This window comes from Mustelus asterias, chromosome 4 (assembly GCF_964213995.1).
Source record: "Mustelus asterias chromosome 4, sMusAst1.hap1.1, whole genome shotgun sequence".
Lineage (NCBI taxonomy): Eukaryota > Metazoa > Chordata > Chondrichthyes > Carcharhiniformes > Triakidae > Mustelus > Mustelus asterias.
In genome coordinates this window covers 147,541,712-147,563,228 of record NC_135804.1, presented here as the reverse complement: position 1 = coordinate 147,563,228, position 21,517 = coordinate 147,541,712, and the positions used below count along the sequence as shown (strand labels likewise).

Genomic DNA, 21,517 nt, shown 5'->3' with positions numbered 1-21,517 from the left:
GAATTTGATGATCAGCCATGATCATTATAAATGGCAGAGCAGGTGCAAAGGGCTGAATGGCCTCCTTTTTTTAATGTATCAATGCACAACATTCCAATATGAAAACATACTGAATGATTATTTCTGGACGTGCTGTTAGCCGTGGCCCAAAAGTTTATCGGTTCAAATCCCACTGCAGAGCACAAGATCAAGGCCGATACTCCATTGCAGTACTGAGGGAGTGCTGCACTGTTGATGATGCTCTCCTTTGGGTGAAACATTAATCTGAGGCCCCATCTCCCATTGAAGGGGGCCAGGAATGATACCACAGCACTGCTTTGAAGAAGCGCAAGGATGTTCTTTCTCCCTGGTGTCCTGGGCAATTTCCCTTAACCTAAAACAGTGATCATGGTCTCACTTCTGTTTGTGGGAGCTTGCCATATCGAAATACTTTATAATAATGATGACACACAAAATACTTTAACTGGCTGCTGGTACTTTTAGATGTCCTGAGTTTGTAAAAGGAAGTTTGTGTGGGAGGAAACCGGAGCACCCGGAAGAAACCCACGCAGACACGGGGGGGAATGTGCAAACTCCCCACAGACAGCCATCCGAGGCCGGAATTGAACCTGGATCCCTGGCGCTGTGAGGCAACAGTGCTGACCACTGTGCCACCTGTTTGGTGTGTGTAATTCTGGACCAGGGTGTGCCCAATATTCAGAAGTTCGGGGTTCTTTTCTTTTTGTCTACTTGGATTGGGATTTTTGTCCTAAACCCCCCTCGCTTGTTTCAAAGATGGGATGTTTGTATCTTGCAGTCATATTTCCTGCTGAGTGTCTGTAGGAAAGATCTAATGAGTGCTTGCTTTTAATCTCGGTGCATCCTTTTTTAAAGAAACTGCGCAAAAGTTTTCAAAACTAAATCCCAAGCTTTAGGAATAAATCGCTCCTGAAATCTTGCATTATATAATTCCAAAATTTCTGAGGATTAAAACGAGTTCTTTGTGTTGAACCAATTGATGCTTCAGCCTGAGTCCTCTTTAGAGTTTACTAAATATGCTAAATTTGACTTTTTTTCTAGACCCAAAGATACATATATTGGATACCTGCCTTTAGCTCATGTGTTGGAACTTACTGCCGAAATCTCCTGTGTTGCCTATGGCTGTCGAATTGGTTACTCGTCTCCCCAAACCCTGTCTGATCAGGTGAGCAATGTTTCGGACTTTCCAGCGAAGGGATTTTGGTAAGGCTACAACTAAGTTCCTGGCAGAAGATCATAGAATCCCCACAGTGCAGAAGCAGGCCATTCGGCCCATCGAGCCTGCACTGTCAAAAATCCCACCTATTGGCCCTATCCCTGTAACCCCACGTGTTTACCCTGCTAATCTCCCTGACACTTGAGGGGCAATTTAGCCTGGCCAATCCACCTAACCTGCACATCTTCGGAGTGTGGGAGGCACCCGGAGGAAACCCAAGCAGACACTGGGAGAACCTGCAAACTCCAAGCAGGAGGCCGGAGTTGACCGCTGGTCTCTGGCTCTGTGCGGCAGCAGCGCTTGTCACTTGTGCTGTAATTGTTTTGTAAAGCTGCAGGCCACTTTGTCCAATCCCTTCTCAACAACCCAAGGGGAATGAATAATTTTCCTGCACACACTAAATGGAATTACATGCTCCCTCAGCAGTTATCCAAAATATAAATGACTTTTACTTAGAAGTGGGAGGTTATTTTTCCCTGCGCACACTGCTTGCTGTACGCTTGCTCTGCACTCTATCTCAACTTGTACGTTACTGCATTGATTTTAATTGACTGTTTGCATCAGTTTGTGCATTGGCTGAATGTAGGGTCGAACAAATGTGTGTGTGTCGTCAGTACACCATTGTTTAGCTGTGCTTTCTTCTATTGTTTTGCAGTCAACTAAGATCAAGAAGGGCAGTAAGGGTGACTGTTCTGTCCTGAAGCCAACACTGATGGCAGCTGTTCCAGTGAGTGAATAATCAGAGCTTTTATATGTTCAGCCTTTCAATCTGGAGGGCCGTTTTTAATAAAATTACAACACGCAAAGAATAATCGGGGCTTGAGGGGATTGGCTTGTGTGGATTTTAAAATCTTCAGTTTACTTTAAGAAGGCTCTAATGTACCAGTTTGGCAAATTTAGTCGATGGTATTAAAATGTCAAAGTTTGCTAACAGATATGAAGATAATTAATCCAATATTCTATTTGAGAAGTGCGTTTTCTCCTCTAATACTGAGACATTCCACCACTTTTGATAACTCTCTGCTTTTACCTTTTTAGGAAATCATGGATCGAATCTACAAAAATGTCATGAGCAAGGTGCAGGAGATGAACTACGTACAGAGGACCCTGTTTAAACTAGGTTATGATTACAAATTGGAACAGATCAAGAGAGGTTACGATGCACCCCTCTGCAACATGTAAGGAAAATAGGAAATTTCTCTCGCCGATTAATTGCTTTGAGGTGGTTAACTATCATTAAAGCAAGCACACCTCCGTTTGAAAGATTTGAAATCTAAAGGGAGCTGGATGCCATTGTAATGAGATGCGAATTAGCTCCACCCTCTTCGATAAAAGGAATGCACTCATTAAAGTTTGCTGACCAGGACTTTGCTTGAATAATACTGGAATTCCCCTTAAACAGGGCCAACTTATTTCACACTGAATTTTAATTCCGTATCTGTATGTAGTTTATTATGGCGGTAGCTGCAAATTTAATATGTTCTCTCTTACCTGACCCCCCTCTGTGTTTTATAGCTCAGTGTGGCTGTTTCTAACAGAATCTACCCCTAGTCATTTTCTTCATGAACGAGGCCTTTTCTTTAAAGTTAATTTAAGTTTTAAACTGCGTAGCCCCCCCCCCCCCCCCCCAATGCCATTTATCTCCAGCCGTACCTCTTCCAATGTAACTTCAAGACTGTTTAATGTCACAGCTGGCTCCTCAAAAGGTGAGACCACTAACCCACTATAATGCTCTCCACCAAGGAAAAACACCGAATCTGCTTGATCAGAAATAAATTCAAATGCGGTATCATTTCTTGGCTGTTTTTGTAAATGATAGCATCCAGGAATTATTATCTTGAGTCAGGTTCTACAGATATTATTCACTTCTCCAGTCATCTGCATCCTGTATGTTTATATCTGAAGCGTACTTCCACAGGTGTGTGATGGACCAAAAAATGGCTGATCCAACTGGATCAGCCATATAAATAGTGTAGCTACAAGAGCAGAGGCTGGGAATTATGCAGTGATTAACTCACCACCTAACTTCCCAAAACCTGTCTGCCATCTACAAGACACAAGTGTGATACTACCAAACCACATCGGGAGATCACAGAATTGTTATGGCGCAGAAGGAGGCCATTTAGCCCATTGCATCTGCACCGGCTCTCCAAATGTGCATGGTGATTTAGTGTCATACCTCTGCCTTTTCCCCATACCACTGCACAGTGTTCCTATTCAAGCAATCATCTCCTGTCCTCCTCAATGCCTCAATCAAGCCTGCCTCCACCACACTTTCAGACAGTGCATTCCAGATCTGAACCACTCACTGTGTGAAAATGTTTTTTCTCATGTAACATTTGCTTCTTTTGCAAATCACTTTAAATTTGTGCCCTCTTGTTCTTTTATGAGCGAGAACAGTTTCTCTCTATCTATGCTGTCCAATCCCTTCTCTGTCCAGTTCTCCTCATGTATTAGGGCAGATGACCAAAGGTTTGGTCAAAGATAGATTTTAAGGTGCATCTTGAAGAAAAGAGAGAGAGGTATGAGGTGTAGGAAGCAAGTTGCATCTAAATTGGGAGCCAGAGTAGGCCATTCAGCCCCTCGAGCCTACTCTTCCATTTGATAAAATAATGGCTGATCTAGATTGTGGCCTCAACTCTACTTTCTAGCCTACCCCTTCTGTCCAGTTCCAGGGCTTAGGGTCTAGACATTTGAAGTGGAACACTTAAAATCAGGGATATGCAACAGGTCAGAATTGGAGGAGCTGCAGATATCCCTGAGGGTTGTGGGACTGGACAAAGTTGTGGAGATAGGAAGGGGCAAGGCCTTGGCTGGATTTGAAAACCAGCATGGCGATTTTAAATGGAACCATTTCTGGGCCATGTGCCATTGTAGGGCATTGGGTTGGTGAACAAGACTTGTCACAAGTTCAAACAATGGGAGCACAGTTTTGGAAGCTCGGGTACACAAGTACCAAGTTGGTTTTCATCCAGCAGAACATTTTAATATGCCTGCTACCAATTCAAAATATACAGGTTATTATTTTGACCAATTTGTTTTTCCAGAATTTTATGGCTGCTTTTCCAGCTCTCTCGATGTTACCTCTGCTGTCCCTAAAGGATCTATCCTTGGTCCCCTCTATTTCTCACCTATATATTGTCTCCTGGCAAAATCAGTTGAAGAGACAACATTAATTTTCACATGTATGCAGGCAACACCCAACACTTCAACACCACCGTCTCTCTCAACTTTCGCTCCATTTATCAGACTGTTATCAGACTGCTTGCCTGATGTCCAGTTCCGAATGGGCTGAAATCCCATCCAATTAACTATTGGGAAGATTGAAGCCATTGTTTTCAGTCCCTGCTCCAAACTCTCTTCCCTAACTGCAAACTCCATTACACACGGTAATCAGACTATTAAAAGCTTTGTTCTATTTGACCTCCAGTTGAGCTTCTGACCGCACATTCATGCCATCACTAAGGTGACCTATTCCTAGCTCATTGAATTCACTATTCTCTCAGCTCATCTGGCGCTAAAGTCCTCTTTCGTGCCTTCCTTAACCTCTAGACTCAAGTATTCCACACATTCTTGGCTGCTCTCCCACATTCTACGCTCCTTAAACTTGAGATCATCCAAGACCTTGCTGCCTGTGTTTGAACTTGCAGCAAGTTCTGTTCCCTTGTCACGCCAGTGCTCACTGTCCTACATTGACTCTCTCTCGGTGAAGCAAAACTTTGATCTTAGAAATCTCATCCCTGTTTTTGATTCCCTTCTTGGCCTACCCAACCCCTCTTTCCCCCCCCCCCCCCCCCTTCCAGCCCTCCGCGATATCTGTGGTTAGCACTACTGCCTCACAGTGCCAGGGACCTGGGTTTGAATCCCGGCTTGGGTCACTGTCTGTGCGGAGTCTGCATGTTCTCCCCGTGTCTGTGTGGGTTTCCTCCGGGTGCTCAAGTATCCTCCCACAATTCAAATATGTGCTGGTTAGGTGCATTGGCTGTGCTAAATTCTCCCTCGGTGTACCCCAACAGGCGCCGGAGTGTGGCGACTTGGGGATTTTCACAGTGACTTCATTGCAGTGTTAATGTGAGTCTACTTGTGACACTAATAAATGAACTGAACTAAATATTTCCATTATCCTTGAATTTTATCGCTCTACCATTGGTAGTCTAGTTGCCTTGGTTCTAAACTCTAATTCCCACCCTATTTCCAAAAGCCTCTCCATCTCTCTCTTCTCCTTTAAGAAACTCTGTAAAATCTACGTCTTTGATCATGCTTTTGGTTATTTAACCCAGTTGGCTCTGTCATACTTGGTTTCATAATGTTCTTTTGCAACATCTTGGAGCATTTTGTGTTAAATATGCTATAATTTTTTTTTAAAGTTGTTTCATAGACTTTATGGAAGGAAGTCCTACGTGCTTGCAGATGTGTACAGTTGTGTGTTTTGGGTATTTGGAATCACCATATTAAATATCATTTCTTCCGTGCCCAGTTTTAATGGGAGTTTTTTTTTGTGTTTATCGCAGTCTCTTATTTAAAAAGGTGAAAGCCCTGTTGGGAGGAAGTGTTCGAATGATGCTGTCTGGAGGAGCTCCTCTCTCTCCACAAACGCAGAGGTTTATGAATGTGTGTTTCTGCTGTCCAGTCGGGCAGGGTTACGGCCTGACTGAGACGTGTGGTGCCGGAACTATCACTGAAGGTGAGAACTGGAACCATCAAAGAAAATCGTGCTACTTGGCGAGTGGCAGCTGCTTCTGGGAGGCCAAGAGAAATGATCTAGGAAGCTAACTGGGCACATTTTAATATGCTGAGGTGACGGTATGGTGGTATTTTCACTGGACTAGTTAGTAATCCAGAGATGCTCTGGGTTCGAATCCCACCATGGCAGATGGTGGAATTTGAATTTCCTAAAAGTCTAATGAAGATTATCGAAATCCATCCTGTTCACTAATGTCCTTCAGGGAAGGAAATCCTTGCCTGTTCTGGCCTATATGTGACTCCAGATCCACAGCAATGTGGGCCCACAAGTCCATGTACGTGACTGAGCCTTCCAAGTGTCTCCTTCCTGGTGGAATGAAAAGATATATACTTGAGGGAATAAAGTGAAATTGTGGGGACATGAAGCCTGATTAATTGGAGTAATATTTTTCCTATCTTTTTCTTTGAATAACTACCCAAATTCTTGTGCTAAATTCTAGTCCATTTTCATTTTTGGCTGTGTATGTGCAAGGAAGAGATTGTGCATTAATTGCTTCGTGTAGGAGATCCACTGATGAAAAGGGTCTTCTTTTTCCCCCCTCTGAGGCTTAATAAATAAGATGGCTGATCAAAATGCTGCAAGGATATGGAAAATAAGGTTTTGTCCCTTAGCTTTCAATGTTTAAACAGAGGAGCTGGGAAAAAGCTGGGCACATGAGGCAGATTAGTTAACGTGAAAAAAAGGCAGCCTAAGGTTTTGATCACTTTGTATTTTTGATCACTTTGAGTAGCTGGCTCTCGCTAACAAGCCCAATATTTCAATGGCATTCCGAGTTTCTACCATGAGTAACACTTGGAAGCAATAATTCTTAGGCAGTTGGCCCAAGATTGCCCCCAAGTATTTTGGATTTTCCACTGACCTTTCCAAGAACTGTCACTTATTTTTCACTTCACCCATTTTTCCATGCCTTCCATCTGGTGGGAGGGTTGGGACAAGGAGGTAGTCTGAAAACAAAGCTTTTAAACTGAGCTTCTGCATCTTTGTTTTTACAGAAGTGTTGTTTAAACTCGATTGTCGTAATTGACTAGATTGCAGTAACGCAATATCCTTCTGCTGCATTACATAGCGCTGTTCTTGTTAGCTATGTAATAATCTGCTTTTGTTAACTATATACAAGCATCAGCCTTTCCCCTTAACCAATAATTGTTTAATGCTGCTCTATGCGCTTGACTGGAAATACTAACGTTAAGAAATGCGTAATTACTTTAACAAGAGGCATGCATTGTTGTTAAATACCAATCTTTCAAGTGGAAAAACAATACTGAAATTGATGGACGTAATGCATGTCTGAACATGGAAGTCTGGTGATGTACACGCAGAGAGATTATATGTTTTATCTACACCGATGGCTCCATAATTGGATGCAAATATCTGTGGCTTAAGGCACCATTTATTTAATTTGCTGCTCGTACTTCTGAAAGGATTCCAAAATCTAACCATGGTATTTCTCTAATTTCAGTGTTGGACTACAGCACAGGCAGAGTCGGAGCTCCGCTGATCTGTTGCGAGATCAAACTGAGAGACTGGGAAGAAGGTGCTTATACAAAGTCTACACACTGACTCCCCTTGTCTGCTGTGTAATTCACTTGCTGTAGGCGTGAATGTCTTGGCACTGTATCATTTAGAGGCAAGAATTGAAAGCTCTTGCTCAACACCACCAATTTGTGTGCCTTTCTACACTAGATACACTGCTCGCTGAGGGAAGGATATTTAAGATGTGACGCTGGCCTGTAGCAATTCTGTCACAAGTTTGGGGTCAATTTCAGTTGGTCATTTTTTTTTTTTAAAACATCGAATGTTGTTTTCTGTTTCACAAGGTCCAGAGTGAGATTCCACAAAGTGGAAATCTCTGGGTGACTTTGTTTGAGCGATTGTACTGGCAGGATGATGCGGAAGGAGCCAGTGGGCAGCATTAATCTTAGAGCTGTGATGGGCTGAATGGTCTCCATCTATTTATCATGGCCAATGCACCTAACCAGCACGTCTTTCGGACTCTGGGAGGAAACCGGAGCACCCAGAGGAAACCCACACAGACATGGGGAGAATGTGCAAACTCCACACAGACAACGACCCAAGCTGAGAATCGAACCCAGCAGTGCTAACCACTGTGCCACCGTGCCGAGTTCTAAAGTTATTCAGCAACGTAGGATTGGGGAAAAGGGATTGCAGTGGAACATGGTCTCCTGTGTATCTGACAGACTATCTGTGTGGGATGCTGTGTGTGGGCAGGCGAGCGTGTATGCGCTTGGCACTGTGTACATGCTGGTTGTGTATGCGTGGTGCTGCGTATATGCAAGGTGTGTACGCATGTGGCACTGTGCATGTGCAGGGTGTGCGCTAATAAATAACTTGGGTGTTTTACTGAATTAACAAACTTCTAAAAGTTTCAGAAGGGATTTAGTTGTGGTCTTGGTACTTGCTAACCCTTATTGTTAAACTCCAGGTGGATACACCACTCGCGACCAGCCCCATCCCAGAGGAGAGATACTGATTGGTGGACCGAATGTGGCAATGGGGTACTTCAAAACTAATAAATCCAGTCATGATTTTTTTGAGGACAGCAATGGTCAGCGATGGTTTTGTACAGGCGATGTCGGTGAATTCCACCCAGATGGCTGTTTACAGATAATTGGTAAGCGTTAAAGGGAAGGTCTAAACTGAATGGGGAACCAAAAAGAGGGATGTTAAGATTTTGAGTCCAATATGACTGGAATCAGAACTGCATCAGACTGGAAACATTAACTCAGTGCAGTTTCTCTCTGATCTGCTGAGTTTTCACAGTAACAAGTCTCACAACACCAGGTTAAAGTCCAACAGGTTTATTTGGTAGCAAAAGCCACAAGCTTTCGGAGCGCTGCCCCTTCGTCAGGGAGTAGGAGCAGCGCTCCGAAAGCTCTAGTGGCTTTTGCTACCAAATAAACCTGTTGGACTTTAACCTGGTGTTGTGAGACTTCTTACTGTGTTCACCCCAGTCCAACGCCGGCATCTCCACATCATGACTGCTGAGTTTTCCCAGCCCTTTACTCTTTTTCATCCCAAGACTGGGCGCCCATTTTCCTTTGAATTCTGGAAATATTTTGTTCTCGTGATGGTCCTGTACTAACCACACCGGTGTGTAATACTGTAACAAGCTACAGTATGGTGTGTAATACTGTAACAAGCTACAGTATGGTGTGTAATACTGTAACAAGCTACAGTATGGTGTGTAATACTGTAACAAGCTACAGTATGGTGTGTAATACTGTAACAAGCTACAGTATGGTGTGTAATACTGTAACAAGCTACAGTATGGTGTGTAATACTGTAACAAGCTACAGTATGGTGTGTAATACTGTAACAAGCTACAGTATGGTGTGTAATACTGTAACAAGCTACAGTATGGTGTGTAATACTGTAACAAGCTACAGTATGGTGTGTAATACTGTAACAAGCTACAGTATGGTGTGTAATACTGTAACAAGCTACAGTATGGTGTGTAATACTGTAACAAGCGGACCACAGTGGCTCTGGACTTGATCAGTATCAATAGTAATTCCAGTTGATCCCTCTCTGGTGGGGAGATCAGCCAGTAAGTGTCAGCTGTGCTCACTATCCGTGCTGTATTTCTGGGCTTTGGTTGAATATACAATGTGGATTCGTGCTTATGCTATTCCTGTTACGTACCTTGCCTATAGTTGTTATCTGGGCTAGCTGGTAAAGAATGATCGTTCTGAATCCCTGGTGGACTGGCGTTGCACCTTCAGAAGAACAGTGGGGAGGTGGTGGCGCAGTGATAATGTCCCTGAACTAGCAATCCGCAGGCAGCTGGTGGAACTTAAATTTCACCGAGTCGGGACACCACTTGGAACGATATCACCGTTCCTTCACTGTCACTGGGTCAAAATCCTGGATCTTTCTCCCTAACAGCACTGTGGGTGTACCTACGCCACATGGACTGCAGCGGTTCAAAAAAGCAAATCAGCACCGTCTTCCCGAGGGCAGTTAGGGATGGGCGATAAATGTTGGCCTGGCCAGTGAGGCCCAAGTTCAGTGATCTAATTTAAAAAACACACAGGTGGAAGAATATTCTGATTTCATTGGGAGCGCTTGCTAGATTTTGGCATATGTTGTTAAGACAGTGCATTTTATAAATTGCTTTATACTTAATGAGATGAGAACTCTTCCATTTCTTCCGAACAGCACAATTTAACCTCCAGTGGGATCCTTACCCTGAGCTACTTAAAAGTTTTTATTTGAAGTTTCTAATCATGTCAGGAAGTTGAGGTAGTTCTGTGCTGCCTGAGGTGAGCTTGTGCTGTGACCTCATTTGAACAACCGGACAACATTTCAGTCTTGAAATCACTCCCTTTGCTGTATTTTTTTTAAATTTAGTATTTGGAGCTACGGTCTAATCACTTATTCATCACTCTCTCTGTCTAGTTTATAATGAATTTGAACTCGTTTTGTGACAGTGTAACTGTTTATCCCATAGATCGCAAGAAAGATTTAGTAAAACTGCAAGCTGGAGAGTACGTGTCTCTGGGCAAGGTGGAATCTGCCTTAAAGAGCTGTTCCCTCATTGATAACATTTGTGCGTATGCAAACAGGTAGGACCTAATCACAAACCCGTCATCTTTTTCTGCAGTTAATTATAAGGTTGTAGCTGTTCTCCCATTTGTCAGATACTCAAACAGGTTTTGTAAATATTAGGTTTCCTTTGTTTGAAGGCAGGTCAACTGAAGGCAGATATAGCCCATGGTCATAAATGTAAATTAATTTTTAATGAGAGAGGCAGCAGTGCTAACCGCTGTGTCACCATGTCATCCTTGGAACTATCTCACTATTCCTTCACTGTCACCGGGTCTAAATCCTGGATCTTTCTCCCTAACAGCACTGTGGGTGTACCTACACCACATGGACTGCAGCAGTTCAAGAAAGTAGGTCATTACTGTCTTCCCGAGGACGATTGGGGATGGGCAATAAATGCTGGCCTAGCCAGTGAGGCCCATATTGGGTGATATAATTTAAAAAAAACAAGTGGAAGAATATTATTCCTGTGTTAAATGGAGCAGTCAAACCCCATGCTGACCAGGGAAGAAGTTAGTGCAAGGCAAACAATCTTATTGTGCTTGAGGTAGTGGTCAGACCTCAGTGCTGTGGTCATTGTAACGTGGGTAGAATGTTGTCCTTGACATGGTTTCTGTTCGGGCAAAACAAAGGGCAGAAATATTTTAAGTTTATTGATTAGCGTCACAAGTAGGCTTATATTAACACTGCAATGAAGTTAGTGTGAAAATCCCCTAGTCGTCACACTCTGGCGCCTGCTCAGGTACACTGAGGGAGAATTTACCATGGCCAATCATAGAATGCATAGAATATTTACAGTGCAGAAGGAGGCCATTTGGCCTGTCGAGTCTGCTCAGACAAAAATCCCACCCAGGCCCTATTCCTGTAACCTCTCATTTACCCTGCTAATCCCCTGACACTATGGTTAATTTAACATGGCCAATCAACCTAACCCACACATCTTTGGACTGTGGGAGGAAACCGGAACACCCGGAGGAAACCCACGCAGGCACTGGGAGAACGTGCAAACTCCACACACAGTGACCCAAGCCGGGAATCGAATCTGGATCCCTAGCGCTGAGAGGCAGCAGTGCCAACCACTGTGCCACAGTGTCGCCCATCTAATCAGTGGCAAAAATCTTTCAAGCTCGTCAGTCTCTGGATGATGAAAAAGCGTAAAGGAAATGAAAAGTATTCATGGGTGAGATTCAAATTCTGATCTCTTGTGCCTGAACCCCCACGTGCTTCCTTCACAGTGATCAGTCTTATGTGATTAGTTTTGTGGTACCCAATCAGAAGAAACTGACTGCCCTTGCGGAGCAGAAACAAGTTCAGGGAACATGGGAGGAAATTTGTAACAATAGCAAGATGGAAGCCGAGGTGCTGCGGGAGATCAAAGAAGCATCAGCGTCCAGTGAGTATAGTTCATTAATCAGTCTCCACTTGGTATAGCTGGCTTAGGAATGTTTACTGCAGCGGGTGTCTTTCAGTTTGGCCCACAGAGTCTGCTCTGCCATTCGAGCATGGGTGATATGTTTCTCAACCCCATTCTCTATCCCTCTTCCCCGTAACCTTTAGATTCTTCACTGGTAAGGGAATCGATCTCTGTCTTAAATACAGTCAATGGCCTGGCTGCCACAGCCTTCTGTGGCAATGAATTCCACCGATTCACCACCCTCTGGCTGAAGAAATTCCTCCTCACCCTTTACTCTGTGTCTGTGCCCTCGGATCCGAGTCTCACCTACTAATGGAAACATCTTCCCCACATCCACTCTATCCAGGCCTTTCAGTCTTCCACCCCACCCACCTCCCCTGCCATCCTTCTAAACTCAATTGAGTATAGACCCAGAGTCTTCAAACGCTCCTTGTATGATTAGTGCTGAAATGTAGACAAGTGATAAAACTGGGAGAAACATTGATCCAATTTTCTTGATCGACAGTTTCTGCTCTTTAGCATATGTCACAGTTGAAATGACATAGAACCCCTACAGTGCAGAAAGAGGCCATTCAGCCCATCGAGTCTGCACCAACAACAATCCCACCCAGGCTGTAACCCCACATATTGACCCTGCTAATCCCCCTTACATTCAGTGGCAATTAAGCATGGCTAATCCATGGACTTTGGGGGAAACCCATGCAGAGACGACAGGAATGTCTGTGCGGGGTTTGCACTGCCACCTGTGGCTGGGTTTGAATCTGGGTCGCTGGTGCTGAGAGGCAGCAGTGTTCCCCGCTGTGCCACCATGCATGTTCTGACTTTAATTGAATACCACGTTCTTCAAACTACTGGGGTGTAAGGTCTCAAAATGAAGATACTTGGTCTTTGACAGGTTGCTGTTCTGGAGTCCTGCCCTGAAGCTAGTGAGGCGGGAACTTGTAGAATTGGTTTCCAAGTGCTTGATTTTCTTGAGTCATTTTGTAAAAAGTCTAAGTGAAAAGAACAGGCAGGTGTAATGGCACCTTCTCTCTTGGGTAGAAGGTAACTGAAAACGAGTTTGAGATGTGTGGCTTTTACAGGGAGAACCCAACCCAATAAGTAATTGAAAGCGTGGAGGTTTTCAACAGGATAAGTTGTGATATGCTTTGATGTTTTGTCTTGCAACAGGCAAGTTAGAGAAGTTTGAGGTCCCTGTGAAAGTTCGGTTGAGCCCAGAACCATGGACTCCAGAGACTGGTTTGGTAACGGACGCCTTCAAGCTCAAGAGGAAAGAAATAAAGAACCACTACCTCAATGATATTGAGAGGATGTATGGAGGGAAGTAGACCCTTCAGATCCCTGGATAATACATTTCTGATGCCTGCAGAGAAGTAGTGCATCTCTAAATTAAAAGGACAGTGAATGATTGATTCATTTTAAACAGAAATGAATGGGTCAGTGTTCCACCTAATGGTTATTGTCCAATGTATTCACTCTTACTTGAACGTTTATATAAGCAATTGGAAATTTTCTCTGAAGGTTTATAAGGTTATGCCATGTTACCTGCCGCCTTCTAATGACCATTCTCCTTTTGCATGTTGGTTTTTGGATTTTTTTTTCACCTTTGTGTTTTTTGTACTTGTGTGAGGACCACCAGCTGGTTTTACAAGGAAATCCTGGGGAGCAAGAACCCAATTTGTTAATATAAACAAGCTTCAACAAAACTCAACTCAAACCGGTTTTTTTTTTCATTCCTACTTTCTTTACGAGACAAAAGAAAGGGAGGTTTTCCACTGTACCTTGATCCTCTCGAATCCCCAATCAGATGGTGGCACCGGTTTTTGATGTGATGTTTGCACTAGAACTGTTTCATGTTTGTATAGAAAATTGCTGAAAATATTTTAGTTCTTAAAAATGCATAGAATGTTTTTATTTCTTATTTGTACCACAGACGGCATTGTTGATCACAGATGAACATTTGTTTTGTTTTATTCAATTCCGAACCTGCTGAAAACTGTTGTTTTACAAGGTGGACAATTGTCTCTCTGATAAATTGTGGCTAATGTAGTTTGCCAATGCCACAGCAGTGAAGTGCTCACTGGCCTTTCTCCTGGGGTCATTTCTGACATTGTCTTGGCGGCAGTGATATCAATGTAACGTGGAGCACAACAATCCTTCTGGTCTCAAAGATCAGACGTTTATGGGCAATAGCGGTCATAATGACTTGAATACATAGGTAACCCAGCCACTAAGCATTGATGCAGTCTGAGTTCATTCAGTGCATTGGCAAAAACCCCAAACTTGGTTCAAAAGAGTCACTTGAACCCCTCGATTATTCATGTTGTAAATATGCGTTGCACCAAATTATCCTCTTTATTTTTAAGGAAACTCTTTAGATAATCACCCTAAAGAGGGATCAACAGATGCTGAGAAGCACCTCTGGGTTTTGGGGGGATAATAATTGGGGTTTGTGCTGGTGATCACCTTGCAGAGACTCCTGCGGACAGTGCACTTGTGTGGATATTTATAATGATTGATGTGCGCACACTGTACAGACAGTCTGTCTAGGCTCTCACTTTAAAAGACCACTTGACAAATGTACCGGAGAGTGCAACTTTATCCAGGGAAAAGTCAGCACCTTGAGGAGTACCTCTTTGTAAGATACTATTTAATTTAGATAGTCTTAGCTGTAGTGAACAGAAAATATCCATGGGGTCTGGTCGTCAAAGTAAATCTTCACTTTTCTATCGGACTGCTATCCTTGGGTCCAAAAGGTTTCGGCAGCTATATACTTCCCTGCTGTGAATTTAGCCCATTTTTTTGTTCCTACCCATAAACTGGAGAATCTTGAGACTCCGTCCCTCCAAACAAACTTACACCATTACCGTTATCATTGGCGGTTCTGCCAGATGCCCCATAATGCTGCAACATGGAAATCCGACACAGACGTTTGGTTTTCCAATGTTTGGTTTGTTGGGGAAAAGGACGCACATACGAGAGAAGGGGGAGGAAACGCATGTGGAAAATCAGTCAGCTCCGCCTTGCCACCTGTGCGTGTAGAAGCTGCGTTTTACATCCATGTGATCTGCCATCTCGGCATAGCCTTTTAAAAACTATCCTGATGCTATCCAGTCCTGGAGTGGGTTAGTTTGTGGCCGTCATTCATGTATATAGCTTTCTATCTTCCGTCTCTAGGTTAAAACTAATTCACCAACTGGAGATTTTCATTCAGGCTATGACAGTGAGAGCGTGTGATGAAAAGCAGCACTGTGTATAACATCCAGCTGATAATTGGTTACTGAGTCATTATGTATGAAGAGGCTGTTATCGAATTTGAATCCTAATTGAATCTTTTTTCCAGTTTTTTCAACTCCGCCCATGCTTTGTGCCCATAAAAGACCTTTTCCTTAACTTGGTTTAGTCCAGTTTGATGCATCAGCGAATGTGTCCCCTGAAAATGAGAACAGGTGGCTGATGTAAGATGTTGCTGCATGTTTTTGAATTTCAGATTTAGAACGAAACGGGTCGGGACCTAGTACAAACAATTGTATAATTGTTTTTGAAGTGCTGTGTTTTTATATCCCTATATTCACTTTCTGGAAGCTGTCTCTTCAGAGCAACATTTTAAGCATTGATACAGTTTATATCAAAATTGCTTATGTGGAGAATCACTTTTATGTGAGACTGTAAACTCCTGTACTTAACTGTGAATAGTGCTATATATATTTAATGTGTAAATGAGAGGAGTAAACATATAATTTAAAGTGATGTTATAGTGAATGTTTTAAGGTTTCCAGTGTTAAACTGCTGGATCTGCCAGTGGGGCAGTAGGATACAGTGATCTGTGTTGCACTTCCAAATGGACCATTGTGTTACACGAGTACCTTGATGCAGGGTTTCTCCACATTCTCAGCAGGCACATTAGGCAATGCTGCTTCATGATGCACTTATCAGGAACCTCCCCAAGTTTGTTTCTTGAATACTGCTGATGTTGACTAGTGACGGTCAAACTCTACCACACGCCACATTTTGGTTCAGGAGCCCAGCGTTCCTGCTCTTTTGATTGTTGTCCGGTGGTCCTCTTGGGAAGTGTCTGAATCGATGCTCAGCAAGGGCAGGAGCAAACTTTAATTCCGCTGCAATACCCTTCCCAGCTGCTGAACTAGCTACTGGTTCTCATCAGCAAGGCTCGCGTGAAGACTAGTCATTTGAATGAGCTTAAGGGTATTGCTAGCACCCATGGCACCATACTCCTAACTTGCATCAGTGCCTTCGGCTGAGGAAATACCGGGAGGGTGAGAAAGTTCACTAATACCCCAGTAATGTGCAGAATAAACCTTTTTGTACAGGAGATTCCTATCCATTAAAGCCACCTAATGGTAGCAAGCACTCCATCTACTGGAGAGTCACTGTAATGTCTGTTTCCAGAAGACTTATTTCCCCTCGGGTTGATTTTAACCCTGTTTTTTTCAGTTGACAATTTTTGAAGTACCTGATGGGAATGAAATGCCACCTCCTGTTGTGTTAATGGCACTGCATCTATATTTTAATGCATATGCATACCGGATGTAACAACAGTGATTTCAACTATGGGTACTGCCACCACGAATGAGGTGTAGGGGGGGATGGGGAGGGAATTTCAATCCTTTAATTTCATGGCAAAACATGTCTTTACAGTGACCATTTATTTAAATGGCATCTCTCCTCTCCAAGTCTCCCCTGCACTCACTCTGATATCTCAGGCATCTCCATCCCGTTAAACTTCCCAAGCTTTACCTGTGTGGCTTGGAGGTAGGGAAAGTCTTCAGGAAGGAGTTCTGTGCATAAAGCAACTGATTGAATGTTTTTTTTTTGTCTTGGGTGGTACACGCATATCTACCTGGGGAAAGAACAGGTTACCGAAACGCATTGTTGCAGATGGGATCTATTTCCTTTTCATTGTGGGTGCCCTGTTGTCTGCCGGGGTAGAAAGGAACACTTCCACTCCATTGCCAAAGACTTGAGAGTTCAGAAATCGCCTTTGTTCCATCTGCAGCTCCATCAAGGTCAACACCATGGCAGAATCTTTCTATCCATTCAAATGGTTTCCCATTACCATTCCTGCCAGTAACGTACAGTAACAGACATTGCTCAATGTTGATAACTTATGTTTGTCTTTGGCTATTGAATCTGTTTGAGGCATAAATAAAACCCGGGTTAATTACCATTCAATGTTTCGATTTGCTGGTGGCCATTCTCATTATTTTCAAACCTGCATTATGGCAGTCAAAACATCTTTTTAAAAAGAAAATGTTCCTGTGGAATTGAAGGGTGTTAATGTTATCCACTTCATGGGTCTCTGTAAATAAAACCAGTTTCTCAGCACCAACACTGGTAATTGCTGTTTTATTCTGAGGTTCTTGTTGAAAGTATTCATTGTGGGATGCACCTTGATATTGGACTTTCTGTCACCGTGGCCACATTGGAAAAGACTCCGAGATGTACAGCACGGAAAGAGGAACTTCAGCCCAACTTGTCCAACCCGATCAAGTTTCCTAAACTGGACTAGTCCCATTTGTCTGTGTTTGGCCCATATCCCTCTAAACCTTTCCTATCCATGTACCTGTCCAAATGTGTTTTAACTGTTGTAATTGTACCCGCCTCTACCACCTCCTCTGGCAGCTCATTCCATATCCGCAACACCCTCTGTGTGAAAGAGTTGCCCCTCTGGTCCCGTTTAAATCTTTTCCCTCATCTTAAACCTACGCCCTCTAGTTTTGGACTCCTCTACTTCACCTTATTCACCTTATCTATACCCCTGATGATTTTATTAACCTCTATGCTCCAGGGAAGAAAATGTCCCAGCCTCTCCTTATAATTCAAACGTTCCAGTCCCCATGACATCCTTGTAAATCATTTTTGCATCCTTTCGATTGCAGGGGGACCAGAATTGTACGCAGTGCTCCAACTGTGGCTGGACCAATGTCTTGTACAGTTGTAATGTAACATTTACTGAGCAGACGGTACCACGTTTAGCGTATAATCTTGAGTTGGCTCATCTCGACTGGAGACAACTGGGTTGAACACCATCGAGTTAGGAAGAAGGGGTAATTACTGGTTCTGCTTCTAGTTACCACCTGATACAATAGTGAGTTAGAATAGGAATGGGCTTGGAGTTCCTGTGGGCAATCCTCGAGTGGTTGCCTTTCTTGTGACTAAGTTTATTAGTCACAAGTAGGTTTACATTAACACTACAATGAAGTTACTGTGAAAATCCTCTATTCACCACAGTCCGGCACCTGTTCGGGTACACTGATGGCGAATTTACCATGGCCAATGCACCTAACTAGCACTTTCAATGTGGGGGAAAAAACTAGAGCACCTGGAGGAAACCCACTCAGACACGGGGAGAATGTGCAAACTCCACACAGACAGTGACCCAAACAGGGAATCGAACCTGGGTCCCTGGCGCTGTGAGGCAGCAGTGCTAACCACTGCTTCCTCAATTTCTAGTTGCTCTTGAAAGTAAAATGACTTGCAAGACAATCTCGGGTGGTATGTATGAGTCAATCACTTAATGTGGGACTGAAGTCAGATTGGTTGGTGTCTCTGGTTTCTTGCATGATGGGTAATAGTAAACCAGTTGTATAGGGGATGGATACAGAAAAACTATTTCTTGTGAGTGGCTTCAGAACAAGGGGATACAACCTTAAAGTTGGGCCATTTAAGAGCAAAATCGGAGGCTGGTGAAAATCTACCCTTGTGGATGCCAAGAGTAAACCTAAGCTGATGTATTTTGTTTTTAGGTGAGGATAACCAGAGATAATGCAATAAGAACAAGTCAATGGAGTTGAGGTGCAGATGATCTAATGGACAAAACAGACTGCTGAATTACTTATCCCCTTTTAAGTTCTAGCAAGTTTGTATGGGATAGATACAGTGGCACAGTAGTTAGCACTGCTGCTTCACAGCTCTGGTCGCTGTGTGGAGTTTACATGTTCTCCCTGTGAATGTGTGGGTTTCATCCGGGTGCTCTAGTTTCCTCCCACATGCCAAAGATGTGTAGGTTAGGTGGATTGGCCATGCTAAATTGCCCCTTAGTGTCAGGGGTACTAGCAGGGTAAGTGTGTGGGGTGAAGGGGAGCAGGACCTCGGTGGAATTGTCAGTGCAGGCTTGATGGGCTGAATGGCCTCTTTCTGCACTAGTGATTCTAAGTTTTTATGGTCAGTTTTTCTAATGCTAGCCTATATATTTTGGACACATTTGCTTCCTTTTCACATTGCTATGGTGGAATGATTTTGGTCCAGTTTCCTACCATTACCAATGCGATGGTGGACTATGCTGTCTGCACCCATTATCTAAGCCCCTACATGAAGTCTACATGATGCTGAAGTTGCCTAGGATCTATGGAGCTGTGCCCCCAGCAGAAATCAGCAGTATCTTCAGCACAGGACAAAATAAATTTAAAGAAAAGCAACAAAGTTTTAATCCCTCTGTATTTAACCATTCTGCATTGTTCTGTTCAACAATGAAGGAAATTCTTAATGTTGGGTCTTTGAGCTCATGGCAATTGAGCAAACAGTTGATCGATTCCTTAAATGAAATTACTATTAGCTTCTCCAGTTGTCCCAATGCTCCATATAATTGTAGACTGAATCTACAACCTATAAAAAGTCATACAAATTCAAATTGTTAACTGTTTCTCCAAGGAAGCTGCCAGACCTGTTGATTTTCACCAACATTTTCTGTTTTTGTCTATTGATCTCTGGTTTCAGAGAATCATTCAATCACAGACCCTTTCTGCAGTGTAGAGATTCTATTGGCCCTGCACTGACAACAATCCCATCCAGGCCCTATCCCTGTAACCCCATGTATTTACCCTGCTAATGCCCCTAATGCTAAGAGGCAATTTACCATGGTCAATCAACTTAACCCAGACATCTTTGGACTGTAGGAGGAAACAGCCAGAGGAAACCCACACAGACATGGGGAGAATGTACAAACTCCACTCAGACAATCGCACAAGGCTGGAATTGAACTTGGGTCCCTGGTGTTGAGGCAGCAGCGCTAACCACTGTGCCATCTTGCTACCCAAAAATGTCTTCGGAAGTTTTACCATGTTAAAGGCTTAGGACCATAGAATCCCTACATTTGGCCCTTTGAGTCTGTGCTGACACTCCAACAGAATATCTCACCCAGGCCCACCTACCAGTCCTATCCCCATGCATTTACCATAGCTAACTCACCTAACCTACACACCTTGGGACATTTTGGAGCAAATAGCATAGCCAATCTACCTAACCTGCACATCGTTGGACTGTGGGAGGGAAGAAGAGGACCCGGAAGAAACCCACACAGCCACGGGGTGAACGTACAAACTCCACACAGGCACCCAAGGCTGGAGTTGAACCTGGGTCCCTGGTGCTGTGAGACAGCAATGCTGACCTCTATGCTGCTGTAGTTCCAGTTCTGCTAACTCTGACTCGCTAGTGCTGGTGTCGAGCAATGTGGTTTATCCACAATTACAGCGGTTAGTCATTTTTGTTTTATTGGAATAGCTCCAAAAGTGAGATGCCAAGTGACAGATCTCTAACTCTACTCCTCTAGTGAGTTTAATCTGCATCATATTCAGCTGCTGTGGAACCTACTTTACAAACAAAAACTTTGGCTGCCTAAGCTCTTTCATTTGTTGTCCTCCCTGGTGAAAGCATACGGATTCAATTAGCAACTGAGTTTTGCTGCATCTGCAATCGGGTAAGATCTTGTGACCAGATATGTCTTGTCATACGGTCATTACAATACAGCAGGAAGTATTTGGCAATGTTACATGCTCGGTGTTTTTCCCTCTCTGTTGGTGAAGGTGAGTGTGAGGCCTGCACCACTGGGGTTAGCTACATCAATTGTTGTTTGGGAAGGAGAATTGTATTAATTGTCCCTGTCTTCTCAAAACACTAAGATTGGTTAGATCCTTTGCTTGACACTTTTCCTTCTGTAGAATAGGAAATACACTTCATTTAAATTTCATTTTTGATATTGCTGTTTCCAAAACCAAAGTTTTGTAGTGTGTAGTTCATGTGGGGTGGGAAAGGTGCTGAATGCACTAAAACTAAATGATTGAAATCTGTTTTTAATGAAGTGCAGTAACTATGGACTTCCTGGGAAAATTCCAAACCATCATTCAACCACAACTTACATTTATATATCTTGTTCAATGGCCAAAGTGCTTCACAGGGCTCTTACCAAACTACATTTAAGGAGAGAATGCCAGAATTTGCTACCTGGACAACCGAAGGCACGGCTAGTGCCAATGGTGGAGCTGTTAAAATCTGGAATGTGAGAAGGGCCAGGAGAGCGGTACAGTGGCACAGTGGTTAACACTGCTGCATCACAGCGCCAGGGACCCGGGTTCAATTCTGGCCTCGAGTCGCTTTCTGTGTGGAGTTTTCACATTCTCCCTGTGTCTGCGTGGGGTTTTGCTGGTGCTCCGGTTTCCTTCCACAGTCCAAAGATGTGCAGGTTAGGTTGATTGGCCATGCTACATTAACCCTAATGTCAGAAGGATTAGCAGGGTAAATATGAGGGGTTACGGCAATAGGG

General features: G+C 43.4%; 1 protein-coding gene across 7 annotated transcripts in view; it reads left to right on the top strand.

Annotated features, from left to right (window-relative positions):
- The window catches only part of acsl4a (acyl-CoA synthetase long chain family member 4a), a 73,750-nt gene extending 56,591 nt beyond the window's left edge, over positions 1-17,159 (top strand). For all 7 annotated transcript variants that reach the window (XM_078211923.1, XM_078211919.1, XM_078211922.1 and 4 more), the window contains 9 exons: positions 1,060-1,183; positions 1,890-1,961; positions 2,273-2,412; positions 5,746-5,918; positions 7,438-7,512; positions 8,422-8,610; positions 10,450-10,564; positions 11,780-11,937; positions 13,129-17,159. In XM_078211923.1, coding sequence (XP_078068049.1) covers positions 1,060-1,183; positions 1,890-1,961; positions 2,273-2,412; positions 5,746-5,918; positions 7,438-7,512; positions 8,422-8,610; positions 10,450-10,564; positions 11,780-11,937; positions 13,129-13,286 — 1,204 coding nt within the window. In that variant the 3' untranslated portion in view covers positions 13,287-17,159. The remainder of the gene's footprint in view (positions 1-1,059; positions 1,184-1,889; positions 1,962-2,272; positions 2,413-5,745; positions 5,919-7,437; positions 7,513-8,421; positions 8,611-10,449; positions 10,565-11,779; positions 11,938-13,128) is intronic.
- The last annotated feature ends 4,358 nt before the right edge of the window (positions 17,160-21,517 follow it).